At 42.8% G+C, this 14,319-nt stretch overlaps 1 protein-coding gene across 1 annotated transcript in view; it reads right to left on the bottom strand.

The window, feature by feature from the left end:
- cdh22 (cadherin 22) overlaps nucleotides 1-14,319 on the bottom strand; it is a 73,149-nt gene that overhangs the window by 1,517 nt on the left and 57,313 nt on the right. The window contains exons 9-11 of the mRNA XM_076024834.1: nucleotides 13,445-13,562; nucleotides 8,210-8,359; nucleotides 7,845-7,946 (exon numbers count right to left, since the gene is read on the bottom strand). Coding sequence (XP_075880949.1) covers nucleotides 7,845-7,946; nucleotides 8,210-8,359; nucleotides 13,445-13,562 — 370 coding nt within the window. The remainder of the gene's footprint in view (nucleotides 1-7,844; nucleotides 7,947-8,209; nucleotides 8,360-13,444; nucleotides 13,563-14,319) is intronic.

Genomic DNA, 14,319 nt, shown 5'->3' with positions numbered 1-14,319 from the left:
GTTTATTTGGTTTCATTTCTTTTTTCGTCCTTAATCAAATCAAATAAAAGCAAATGTTTGGGCGGAGGAGCAGCCTCTGTGCTACCGCGGAAGGTAAACATAAATTTTGTTGCGCTGCTTTGCCACAACATGACAAGTTAAAGAGGATTTTGGCAGATTAACTGTAGCAGCTAGATGAGATAAAAGCCAAAAATGCCACAGGTTCCCATTTGAGGGATTTTAAAAACGGCAATTACAGAAAGTGTTTCGAAATCAGAGACTTTAAACCTCTTTCGGTGCAGCCGACAAGGATTAAGAGTTGTCGGGCTGAGTTTAAGGCGCTTGCACGAAAACATGGAATTTCTCCTCATCTGGCTGTGAGTAGTGACAGACCAAAGCGGAGACTGGAGCCATTCAGCCTAACAAAAGCAGGATTGCACCAAAATTGTGCACATATTAGAATGTGCACATTGAATATGCACTTTGAATGATGCATCTGCAAATTCTTTCTAGGATAAAGACCATAACTCCCGCTCTAAGTTTGATTTTTATCCTGAGGGTAAAGTCACAGTGGTGGTGGAGGGAGATAAGTTATCAAGTTTCACATTTCAAATGCATAACAATTGATTTCTTTCTTTTCCTTTTTTTTTTCTGCAATCCTAATTGCCTTTCTCAAGAAATATGATTTGAGATGCCTAATGAAGTTCAATCTGTATATCAATAGCCATCCAAGTCAAAGTGAAAGAAAGACTTAGTGCTTTCATTACCATTTGAAACCAGAGGCGTTCACCTCTCAGAGAATGAAAAATGCGCAGAAAATTAAATGTGGCATTTTATAAAATGGAAATGACAAAGATGGATAACAAAGCTGAAAAAATGGGGGTGGAAACAACAGAGCTTTATCCCACAAGCGTGTCCAGGAGGTTTGAATTATTTCAATTACTGGCTACATTTGTAGCCTCTAATTAATATTGGCTGTTTCATGTCTCACTTCAGCCCATAAACCCGACCGCTGAGGCAGTTATCTTTTCCCATGACAGCACCCTCCCCTCTGAATCCTCCAATACACACAGGCTGGAAGAGCAAATGCTAGGATGCATGGTAACATATTACATGCCATTATAAATAAATTATGCAAACTGGGCAGAACGAGGCACATAATGAACGGCTCCATTTACTGAAATGGATGAACAACAATCAAACCTCCCTATTATAAACTGATACAAAGCATTGTTTTAGTTCTACTTTATTTAATCCCATGCTAGATAATTCTAAAACTATTTTAAAAGAAAGGCATTCATTTACTCAAGATCGTTATTGTCCATCCTGCTAAATGAAAAAAAATAAACATGCTAATTTTCACATATCTATAAAACACAAGTTTGTCTGGGGGCCTTTCTAAGTTTATTTTCCATTTGATCTGAGGCGGAATTACACTGCAGCTGGAAATTATTACAAAAACAAAACAAAAGCTCCCAGAGTAAAAAAAAGACAAAAACTTGCAATCGATCCTCCATTTAAAAAAAACTGTTTGATGCTCTGAACCCATTGAATCACCCATCTTTAACCAAACAAACACCTATATATTTGGTCCTTTGTCAAACTAAACTTAAAATCGCTACACAGTGATTTTCAGCATCACTTTCAAAGTCACCTTCACTCACTCCAACCTGCATTTTCTCCCTCCTGACCGAGTATTTACATCAAGCCTTTGAAATGCGAGACTGACTTGTTGCTGTTCCTGATATTCCACTCTATTCTGTGTGAATGGCTTTAAAATAAAATAATAATAGTGATAATAATACATGGACTGAAAACTCTTCATGTTTGCTGCTGAAATGGCCTTACCGACTGTGGACAAGGTTGCTATGCAGTATCTCTGTGCTCTGCAAATTGTTAGGCTGCATTGGAAAATCACTCTCTCTACCCATTGTGTTGTTTTCTTTTTTTGCTGTTCTCTCCCTTTCCCTCTGCTTCCTGAATGGGGGTAAATGAATTGCCCGGGAGGTGGGGGGGGTTGAGCAAACAGTCATGATTCGGGCTCCTACTGCTTTTGCAATCAACTAACGCTAGCAGAACGAGTCCAAATTCCCACTAATGAGAAGAGCATCTGGGCAAGAATACTTGATGTTATGAACTCCCTAATTTGCGCTAAACAGCAATGGGTAAAAAGAAAGGAAAAGTCACAAGTGGTGGTTAAGTCTGGGCGAATCGTGTTAAGTCATAGTGATAACAGTTTGTCTGACTGGCGGTGTGTCGTGATGACGTGCTTGAACGACAGGCTATTAATAACCTTTCTTTAACCACAGGCATTTGCATGCCTGAGGCAACGCACGTGTAGAATTTAGCTTCGGAACGGCACATAAGTACCTGTGCTCGACTACCTCCTATACATACAAAGCCGGTTCCCACGTGTGCAGATGTTGCGATAAACCTTCCGGACAAGATGGTTAATTTACCCTTGTGGTGGGCCGGCTTGCCCCTCACCCAGGGGTTCATCACCAGCAGATGGGAGGTAATTGGAATGGATGCCTGCAGATGCTGCAGCGCACTCAAATGGATTCATCACATCAGGCGTCCGAATGAACTGATGGAGGGACTGTTTGTTTGTAAGCTAATTAGGCAGAAATTTGCTTTCATTTTTCTCATCATCCGACAATTGATGTAATGAAGGTGGTCCAGTCTCCGGAGGGATGGAGGGAGGAAGGGAGGGAGGGAGGGAGAGGGGTGCTGTCCAGCCGACTGCGCCGCTGGATGCTATGCGTGCGGAGGACTGCGTGTGTGCTAGAGGAGGAAGAATTGCTTTGCAGTCGGAAAGCGGAGAGCGATCTGTCCGAGCCCGTTGACGTGCGCTTAGAGTGTATTCACAGACACACGTTAAATGGGTGAGCACGCATGGAACACTGTGAAATTGTCCGCAGCGGCCTGGAGTGCCGCTTCACTCCCACTTGTTGTTCGCGCCATCCCATAGTCGTGATGCTTTTCTTCCTGTTCCAACCCTCCTGCTTTTGGGTCGGACTCATAATAGGAGCACGCAGAAATAAATGAACGAATGGTTGCTGGTCTTTCTATGTGTCCCTGAGATGAAGTGGCGACTTTTCCAGGGTGTAACCCTGTTTTAGGCTTAAGACAGCTGGAACAGGCTCCACCACCACCCTTCAACCCTGATTGCAATTGAAACCAAAAAGAAAAGCAAACATCCTGTTATTCTCTCTCAAACTCTTCCAGCTAACATGCTTAAGCCCTTGCATCTAAGCATGATTGCGCCTTTGCGTATGTCCACATATGGTGTTGTCTTCACATGCAGGTAGTGTCACCATCATTTGCCTCCTCAGAGATACTCCAGTCTTGGCACTTTGTATACCTGCTGCATTTATCCAAATCAATTTGCCTCTTCAAGCACTGTTAAGTTCCATTCGCAGGAAATTTGCCTTGGCGCTAGAGATGTTTGGTCTGTTGCTGAACCAACTGCTTCTTTTTAAAGCCCTCTAAAAGGACTTAACATATTTACCATTAGTTGTTATTGTCCAACCACCTTCCTGGTTCTAGCAGTGAGAAAGGCAGGTTTTGGATTTGTTTTTGGAATAATATCATCATAAAAAAGGCAAAAAATAGCAGTCCTTTCAAATAGTCAGCAAAAATTAAACAGGCTTTTTGCCTACAGTGTTAAAGTTTGATAATAGGAACTATTCCAAACATTCCATTTGGGCAAGCAGGCTGCCAGCCACAGAAACAGTGTTGGAAGGTAACACACCTGGATGAATTCCTTTAAGCTAGAGGAGCTCTGAAGTTGTAATCAGAGTGCATTTTCTGCACTGCACTACCAATAATAAAAAAAATCTGATTTCAAGAGCGAAGTCAAGGTTTGGCTTTGGCCGCAGCAGGTTCATATGATTTGCAGGATGATGTGTTGCTGGGTCTCGCTGCATTATATAAACTCTAAAACATGAGACTTTTGGTGCAGAGGCTTAGAATTGCAGTGGCTGGAAGAAGATCCTCTCAGCACAGATACAGAGGAGGACAAAGAGAGACGGCCTTACATTTTTTGGGGGGGGGGATAACACAGTGGAAACAAAGGAAATAATGCCCTTGTTGTCAAAGCATGGCATCAGCAACTGCAGCTCCTTTGATGGTCCTGGCTGGGACTGGCTAGCCTAGCTAGCTAGGGCAACCAGGAAACTGGCTAGCTAGGACAACCATATGTGCCTGTGGCCAGCTGTTCTCTTTTTTATTATGTTGTAATAGACATAATTTAACGCAATAATATATATATATATATATATATATATATATATATATATATATACATATATATATATATATATATATATATATATATATATGTACACTTTTTAACCCATATATATTTTTAACCCATTCCTATGTTGCACTCATGCAGTGAAGAGGGCATAATGTTAAACGTTCAGCTAGGGAGGGAAGCTTGTCCAAGAAGCTGTGCCATGCAGAGGAAATTTGGGTATTGGGCAAATTTAATTTTGCTTTACTTTTTTGCAGGGCAGCCAACTAATTTGCTCCTTTACTCCTGGAAAGTGAATTTTTTGGGGGGGATTTTCTGCACTCATAAATGAAGTGCTGGGTGAATGAGGTTGGAGTGGAACATGGAAGGTGCCAGCTCGCTGATGGCTTTGCTTCGTGATTTGAGGTAAATCCATATCTGCCTTCCAGCTGTTGGAACAGCAGGGGCAAGTGATTTAATTAAAGCTGCATTTTCTAATTTAATTTAAGTTCTGTTTTTTTTTTTTTATTCTCAAAGAAAGAACAAGAAGCTGAGTTTAATTAAAAACGTTGAATTCTGCAGCATGTTAAGGAATGAACGCTGGCTTGGGGGCATGGGCACTTTGTCTTATACACTTACTGGCCACTGTCTAAGGTAGACCTTACTGATTCTCCCATGATTCTATTTGGTATATATTCAATAAGGGCGGCATTCCTTTGGGGTTCATACTGACATGTAGCATCATGCAGCTGCTGCAAATTTGTCAGCTGGACGTCCCACCAGTCTCTTTTTCTGTCACATCCCAGAGGTAATCTTATTGAGATCTTATGACTGTTGAGGTCATTTGACTGCAGCAAACTCAAGGTTATCTTCAAGAAACCAGAAATTCAGACCATTTAAGCTTTGGGGCGTGGCACATTTTACTGTGGGAAAGAGCCATAAGAAGATGGGACACCATGATCATAAAAGGATGGACAACGACTGGTACTAAGAGGACAAACGTGAATGCCAAAAGATTCTCCATCAGCGGCAGGATGGCTGTATAATGACTGCTACTTTTAGAATCAATTTAATTTGAACTAAGTACCAAATCAAGGAAAATACTTTACTTAGTTATAACACATTTATAAATCTTGCTTTGAACCACAACGTGGTATCAACAAAAAAAATGGTGTAGTTCTGCTGCTTCCATTGGTCTTCTTCTTTTTCTTACTTATTTCCATGTGAAAATAGAGGTTTACCTTGTATCATACAGAGTGGCTGCAGGTGAGAACCGATAACTTCCTCACCCCATTCAGCCCGAACCCTGAAAACTGAAAGGCATCTCAAGCCGGATCTTTTATCTTCCCTATCTTGGCCGTCCTCTTTTGTTTTGAGCTACACCTTTTTACACTGCATAACGCGTAATGAACCTTCACCACACCTCCCTTCAATAGCCACCCAACAAAGACGGCTATTGAAAGGATGTGCGCTGGTGTAGTAAGATGTGTCTGCTTGCTGTCTGAGCGCACGACCATTGTAAAATATGGTTCAGGTCAAGGCCTCGTGGGCCGCAGCGAGGCACTTGGTAATCCATTTCAACGGTGCAAAGTGCTCCCACGCAACTGATCAATATCCGCCATCAATAACAAAAAAAAAAAAAAGACCTGAAAAGACCTGATGCAAACTGAAAGTTTGCACAGTGATTTCTACAGAAAGGAAAAATGATTGGCAGACTTGATAAAAATCTAAATGAAATCGATCCTGACACGTAAGTGTCCTAAATGTCACACCCATTTTGTGAAAGGCTCTTGTACTGGCCATGCATGGTTAAGTATTTTTAACTGCAGCTCAGTACTGTTCATCAAGGTGTAGGTGACGTTTAGGTGACACGAGACAGCAGGAGCCTTAACTGGGCTGTGCAGAAACTCCTTAAAATACTGTACAAGCTAGGGGTGTATTTGCATTGGTGAGGGGTAAACATCATGAAACTGAACAGACATGAATGGGTCCAGATTGGGGCACTGCTGGGCTCAGACTCTGGCGGTTTTATTTTAGCATCACAGCTGGCATGAGAACAATGTGAGATCAAGTGTGACGCCAGAAAACAGCGATTTACACCAACAGTGTTTGGAACTGGTTGATGGTTAATTGGGCAAACTGCTTTTTGGTTCTGTTCATGCAAAACTTAACAATACATGAATTTTTTTTTTTTACTCCTTTTTTTTTTATGTCTGCCTCAATCTTTCATTAGAAATACCTTTTACTGCACAAGATTACTCATGCAGGCTCTTTGTATTTATTAGCCTTTAACATTTCTTCAAGAAAGCTTCATTTAATAAAAAAAAAGAAAAAGTAACTACACCGGGGAACACTTATTAACTTATTTTTCTGCAGAGCCTCGAGCTTTCCCCACAAGTTCAAAGGCCAGAGAATTGCACGAAGCTTATTTCTTTGAGGGGATGTCATCGAGCCCAGTACACCAAAATCACAAACACATTTTTTGCAGCACTGCCAGCAGAGTTTGCCTTAGATTTGTTCATAACATTTTATTTTTTTTCGGGGGGCTTTTAAAACCCCAATGAATAAATGATGCCCTGCTTTTGAAGTTCACTCCAGCGGATGGTTTGGTTAATGAAATCAGATTTTTTAACAACTCCTATTAGAAAAGCTCTCAGAGGAAATGTGGGCCATCGGTAGTTACAGTTGGAGCCGCCCGCTGCTGTCATAATCTATCATTCTCTGTCTGCACAATGCGAATATAGTCAAGAGCAATGGAGACAAAACAGCGTGACAGCGTTTTCAAGCTTGTCTTCTGTCACTGGGGGGAGGGGATGTTGCCATATACAGCAGAGGCAGAGCGAGAAAATAACTCATAAAATTTTCAAATGTGGCAACACTGAAGCCTTTTTTGGGCGTCTCGGGGAGGGAGCGCGTTCTCACATGTGTATGTATGTATGTGTGTGTGTGTGTTTGTGTGTATGTGTGTGTGTGTGCATCTGGAGGAGGGATGAATCCGACAATGTCTGGAAAGTCGCGTCTATTTAAAGCAGGCAGTTCAAGTGCTGAGAAAGCTCTTTTTTCTCTCGACACACACAGACACACTTCAGTGGCATTCCATCATCTCCGGGGCGCATTTCAAACATCAATTTTAAACCCCCCAAAAATTATTTGGGGCGCCGTTCGAACAAAAAGCTTTCTGCAAGCTGTCCGGCAGCAGCTGAATGACAGATGACAAACAGATGTCCTTTCTTTTTTCTTCTCCCCTCCACAACTTTTGTTTTAAGCTTCTCCCCCCCTGCCCCCCCGCCCCCCAACCCATCGCTGCGTTGCACATTTTTATCCCTGAAATATGGATAACCTCTAAAAGTGGTCAATCCATTACGAGTCACATGCTTGGCTGCATGATTTTATGAGCGGAGGACGCTGAGTTGTGTCTTTGGGTGCAGCCGCGAGTCTTTTCCTCCCTGCCGGTACATTCCGCCGCTGCTAGTGGTCCTGCAGGAGTAGTTGAACTCAGCAATGACCCCAGAAAGGCAGTACTAATGAATAGTGCTCATCCATCCTCCACGCCTCGCCATCCATCAAGCATCCATCCATTTATCTCTCCATGCGGCGCCACGCTACGCGGCCACATCCGTCCGCTTACCTATGAGGATGAGCATGCAGACCAGCAGTGCTATGAGTGCCCCGGGGCTGAGAGCTGCGCTCATTACGTAGGCTGTGGCATTGCATGTTTGGATGGCTCCATCTGTGTTGTTAAAAAAAAAAAAAGGATAATACACACATTAATCAGCAAATTGCGATATATATTGAGCATAGATGTTCAGGGCAATATGTTTTCATCATGCATGCCTTCAAAGTGTTGCAGCTTCCTGCACCTCGAAGGTGGTGGGGTAATTGTTTACTGATCAAAGCAGTGGCCCCGGTGACCTTTCATAGGCGGCGCCGACTCAGAAGGTGACAGTGACAATAATGCTAGTAATGGTGGGGCTCTCGCTTCAGCTCGCTCACCTGTGTCGCAGCCGCAGACGTGGATGGTCAGCGTGCCCGTGGAGCTGAGGGGCGGAGGCCCGCTGTCAACCACCAGGATGGGCAGGAGGTACACGTTCTGCTCGTGGCGGTTGAAGCCTGACCGCTGCGTCCGGATGCCAGCTGTGTTGTCTGGGTTGGGCAGAGGGAAGAATTGCGTCAGCGGATAGGGGAGGGCCAGCACGCAACTCGGCAAAAATGTATGAATGGATCCATTTTAGAGGGACTGCAGTGAAATTTAAAATAATAAAAAAACAAACAAACAAAAAATGCTATTGTCCATTTTTTTTTCTCCTCTGAGCAATAAAGGGGAATAAACGTGGGGGAAGTAGATAAGTTGATAGCCTTCGTCATGAAGGCCGTTTCGACATCCGATAAATGTCAAATAGGCACTTAGACAAGTTTAAAGGCTCGACACTTGGCAGGGAAAAAAGGGCTAAAGTAACAAAGGAGATCAAAGTACCAGGCCAAGAGTGCCCGGTCAGAATGTATTATTAGACCCGAGAAACTCGTCCTCAAGACTGCAGGATCTGTTTGAGAAAATACCCTGAGCAGCTTTCACATTCTCAACACTTATCGCGCACGTGTGATGCGAGGACCAACAACAGTAGGAGGGGCCAGGTTGTGGGGAGGGGGAGACACTGTTTGAAATGAAACTTCATTGGCGTGTGTGTGTGCGCGCGCGTGTGTGTGTATGAGTGCTCTCCCGGCGACAAAGATAAATGTTAGACAGAACACCGGAGGAGGCTTTGACAAATAGTCTGAGAAGCTTGGTGGGTAGACTTGCGCAGGGGATGCCGAGCCATCCATCTCAGTGGACATTCATCACCCTTATCCATGTCATCCTGGAGCCTCTCTCACACATGTAGAACAATCTTTGTAATAGTGTTTATGGAAATGTTACACCCCTGACTTTGTCCTTTTGACTTGGACACACACACACACACACACATGCGGGCACACAGCTATCTGCAGTAAATATTATCTTCAGAATGTATGAATTCACCTTTATAGTTCTGTCTTGAAATAAGCTGATGGGAGAGGTGATCTTTGAAACTATTATTTAAAAAAAAAAAAGGACCTTGAAGTTTTTGCACTGTTTCCTGAAGATTATGCAGAGTTCTCTTTAGCAGTTAATAATCTCTTATCTAATCTGTGCCCCCAGCCTGCCAATGATCTCCCAGAATCGTAAATCATTGTTTATTTCTGTTGTTTGATCCACTGTTCAGTCAGTGTGTGTCTGTGTGTGTGTCCTTTGCGATGGATATCAAATGAGGAAAAACAAAGTAGGGATCTAAAACTGAGTGTTTTTTTGTTTTTTCCCCCAGGAGTGTCTAAACAGAAGTTGTTTTATGGAGGTCTATGGAGTTTTATTTTGTATTTTGAGAGGGTGGGGGTGGGGTGGGAGTGTCATCATGAATGCTGCTCTGATGCACTGAAGTCCAGGGTGGTTTCTTTCAACATCAGATGGCTCATTCAAGATAATTGAGCTAATACAGGTGCACCGTCTTACTTTATGGAGGGGGATGGCATCTATTAGGCATGCTCCTAATTTTGCCCACTAATTTTGTCTGTTTTCGACACAATTTATGTTGTTCTGATAAGCAGATGGAATTAAATGGAAACTATGGCGAGGGAGAGGGGAAGGTTGTTTCTCTCCACTCTGGCATCCATCGGATTCCCTTAATATTATTAAACCAGCTCTGCGCGGTTCTCTGATGAAGTGCCTGGCTGCGGTGCGAGACGTCTACAGTAAATATTAGCAGCTCGAACCATTTAAAAGGTAACTGCTCTGCTGGAAGGCAGAGTGCGCTGATTCCTGGCTGCACGGCATGATGTGTTCCAGTGATGGTCGGCTGCTGACTCACACGTCACATCTGCTGAGGATTGGCAAATCTGAAGGCTACATTAACTTGGATCACGTCAGTGGTTCTCAAACTTTCTCTGTCACCCCCCACCTTGGAGGAAGAAAAATCTTTCATGCCCCCCCCCAAAAAAAAAAAAAAAAAAAGCCAAAATGGTGACAAAATAGTTATATAAATGTGCAAATAATGTTTTACCTTTGGCACACCACTTTTTGTGATTTTAAAACCAACATTCTTTTTTTATCATGAACATTCATTTCACATTCATTTCACTTTTCTCTTCATTTATGAAATCATTTATTTTGTACCGATAAACAACTTTAGCAAATCACTCTTTGTGATTACTTTTTAAACAAGAATACTCCTTTCACTTTTCTGCTGTGCAAATAACTTTTTTTGGCAAACCACTTTTGTAACATGCACCATCCTGGCTTCCCTGTGAAACAGCACAGCTTTATGTTGTGCTCCCATCTCCTCACAAAGTGCAGAGAATAGCCGCGCTTTCAGAGGTCTTGTTTTGATGAAATGGACCACATCAACAACATCAGTCACGCGACTGCATAACATTTTCTACCTGCCACACGGGATGACGTTGAGCGTTGCGTGCGCTAAGTCGTAATATCGCGCCAGTCGCGTCGTAGATCACGTACTGATGCAAAGGTGTTTGATTACGTTCTATCGGCGCTGGCCGCGGAGGTGCACCCCGCTTCAAGTCTGGCGTGAACGACACCATCATTCCGCAGCTACTCGCGGAATGGTTCGACAGTCAAAAGTGCCCAACAACAAAGAACACTGGCCACCGCCAGACTTCTGAATTCTTCTTTTCGTCCCTGTCAAATATTTGTCCATCCTGTGTACCTGAGCAGCGTTTTTCCCCGTCTCCCTCCCGCCCGGTGTTTTTTACACAGTAAATAACCCGCAGTTGCCACGACATGCCAAGTAGTAGCCACATAAGTGAGGAGGAGTCGTCTAGTATGTAGACTGCAGGGGAACTGGGTCCAGTTGCTCAGAGCTCAAAGGTCAGCTTCCTTAAAAAAGGAGTAGAACAGATTTTGATGGCAAAGTATTACTGACTCGTGATTCAGTGATCTGGTTTGATTTGTAATCGGTGTTGTAATGTGGGCATCACTCATTTGGTAGGTTGATATTTCTGAAAAAAGGGAAATTCTCGTACTTCAACAGAACACTGAAACATGTGCCTGGCCAGAGAGCAGCATGTTTTAGACAATACTGCTTGTTGGCCACTCAAAAAATAATTACCTACATAAATAAATAAATAAAGCAGCAGGGTTTGTCCAAAGTCACGCCAGTGGATGTGACCGTAGTAAAATGGAAAAAAACAAAACGGCTGACAACGTTCAACACGGTCGTAATAAAAACGGGACTGGGGTCTCTGCAGCCGTGCCAGCAGCTTCGTGCGACTGCGAGCTCAGCAGTGTTTGGCACCCAATGTTTAAGTCAGCGTCCTCGCACCAACAGCGACAAGGCACCACGACTCTGTCGGTGCGCGTCACGCACGTTCCTCGGCATCATGACTTTTGAATGATAAAAAAAAAGCTACTCACATGACTTTAAAGACTTTAAGAACGCATGTGGAAAAGCCTCCATGTCGTTGTGTCTCAAGGCTTTCAGACATTGTGAAGCCATGTTGGGTGAAAGAGGAAATGTGACAGATCGGAAGTGACAGGTTGTCAAACATGTCCACGAAGAGAAGAACCATGGCGGAAAAAAGGAGACGTTGAGGGGATAAAAAAAAGTCTGTGTGTGTGCAGAGTGTACGCTCATGTTTAAAATGTGATGAGTTGTTGGATTTTGTTGTGGTGTGTTTGGACAGAAAGTATTTATAATAACCAATCAAGTAGAATAATCATCATTCGCTTTTACTTTACCCTGAGTCAACACAGCAAACGTGTGAGACAAAGTCCAATGTCTGTGTGTGAATTTATATCAGCAGCAGCAGCAGCAGCAGAAGAAGAGGAAGAAGAAGAAGAAGAAGAAGAAGAAGAAGAAGAAGACTGACTCCTGTCAAGTGTCTGCGTTTCTGTCTGCGTTCATGTTTTAAACACAGTGCCCATGCACGTTACACAAGGTTATGTGCGCACTCACTGATACGTGAGCATGTGACGTGGGAGGGGGGTGGGCACTGAAGCAGACCTCGCTGACTTTGCTGACATTTCCCTCGCTCTGGCGGCTCCCCTGACATTTTCCTGGTGTCAGATCAATCTTGATTTAGCCAGATGTCACATCCGCTTAGGTGCACGTCTCCAAACGAGGGATGTGCGAGCGCGTTAGCAAAAACACGGGCATCCGTGAAAAACAAATAAATAAATAAATACATACATAAATAGATAAACAAGTGAAACTTCTCCACAGAGCCAAAGTCATTACTTTCAGGCAGGGTCAGCACAAAATAGATGTTGTGTTTGCGCACAGAAAAAACATTTCATATGATGAAACAAAAGAAAATTACGCTAGTTTTTGTTTTTCGATGGCAGATGAAGTATTAAATTGGTCAGTTTGTGGTGAAAGCAAAAACTGCTGCGTGATGGGCTACTTGCTTCTTAACGTCGGCACATAAAACACGAAACATTGCATTTTTTTCATCCAGTGATTTTGAACTGTCTCCCTTTCAATTTGGAATGGCGACGTTTTGTTCATAGATAATTCATAGTTTGACTTTTTCCAAACCTTACATGGCAAAGTACTGAGTGTCAGGCACTTTAAAAGCACTGGAACAGGTGGTGTTTATCCAAAACAAAAGAATTCTGCCCGAATGTTTTATCAGGGTAGAGACAAAGACAAACACAAAATGCATAAAAGCGCCTGTAATTTGTCTTTACATTTTAAAATTGGTCCAAGATGAAAAATGAAAACCTTCCACAAGGGCTATATATATATTATTATTTTTATTATTATTTTTTTTGAGTTGTCCCATTTTACAAACGCCAACCATCTGGCATGCAAATGCAGTGACTGAGACACAAAGAAAAGGTTGACTTCTCCGGAGAGCCCTTGAGCGTCACCAAACTGGAAAGACTGCTGCCAATAGCATTTAAATCACAAACTGCTCTCTCCTTCAAAGCCTCATCTTGGGTTCCTGCACTTGTCAGTCACATTCACGTCCTCCAGCATTTTGTTAGGGGCACACCACTCACAAACAAAACAAAACAAAACAAAAAAAAAAAAACAGAAACAAAAAACACAACCAAAGGACCTGCGGGCACCATTTTAACCTTATTAGAAATAAATAAATAAATCTAATAAATAAAATTATGCGGATGATGCTATCAGCACAGTGACCCTAATGCCCTTCTTCACCCACAAGGGCGATATAAAACGCTGGGCCTCTCACCTTTGACATCCCACAGGGTGAAGTGTCGATTGCTGGAGGCTTCTGGGGCCAGGGTGAAGAAGAAGCGATGTCCAGATTGTGGCTCGTCCCTATCCACCACGCTAATGGTGTGGATCAGCTGGTTAAAGGAGGGAAAGCAGTGGAGAAAGGGCAACAGAAAAAGAAAAGCAAGGAAGAGAAGGAAAAAAGGGAGGTTAGATTCACTCGTGCGCTATGCAGTAACGAGAAAGTACAGGGAGACAGCAGATGGCTAGGGTTAGAGGGAGAAGAGGTGAGTGGGTGGACTTAAATACTTGGATGATGGAACCTCACAGAGCTTCCCAAAAAAACATGTCAAATGGCTCAGCAGATATACATATTAGTGTATTATGTGTCCTGAGTTAACTTGCGATTTATGGCAAATTAAGTGCATTGTTTTTTACCTGCTTTATATGTAATATCTATATCTATATTTAGATATTGCCAATTACTGTATAACGTACACAAATATGATTGCATTTATCAATTGCGGCATTTTATTTTGAAAAATGCTTTTATTTTGAAAAGGCACCAGATTTTCCTGTTTCTTTGAGTTACTGCCTGTCCAGCTTGACGCAGATAGCTCATGGCTTGCGTGCAAAATAGACCAAATGCCGAAACGTGTATATATATATATATATATGTAAAATCTATTAAAACCAAAACATCACGCAAAGCCTCAATCAGAAGCTGTTTGAAAACAAAGAGACTTTGCGCTTCAAACTAGGCAACCCAAGCCGCAAGGCGGCGCGACATGGGGGGAAAATCAGAAAAACACAGAGACCTACGAACTTGCGTTGGTTCCCTCCCTCCCCCCCGTTGAATGCAATAATAATGATCCACGATGGAAGATAAAA

Source organism: Nelusetta ayraudi, unplaced genomic scaffold (genome assembly GCF_046127955.1).
Source record: "Nelusetta ayraudi isolate G7.1 ecotype Tasmania unplaced genomic scaffold, CSIRO-AGI_Nayr_v1 ptg000017l, whole genome shotgun sequence".
Classification (NCBI taxonomy): Eukaryota; Metazoa; Chordata; class Actinopteri; order Tetraodontiformes; family Monacanthidae; genus Nelusetta; species Nelusetta ayraudi.
The sequence above is the reverse complement of the archived record's forward strand: the minus strand, read 5'-3'. Positions and strand labels throughout refer to the sequence as shown.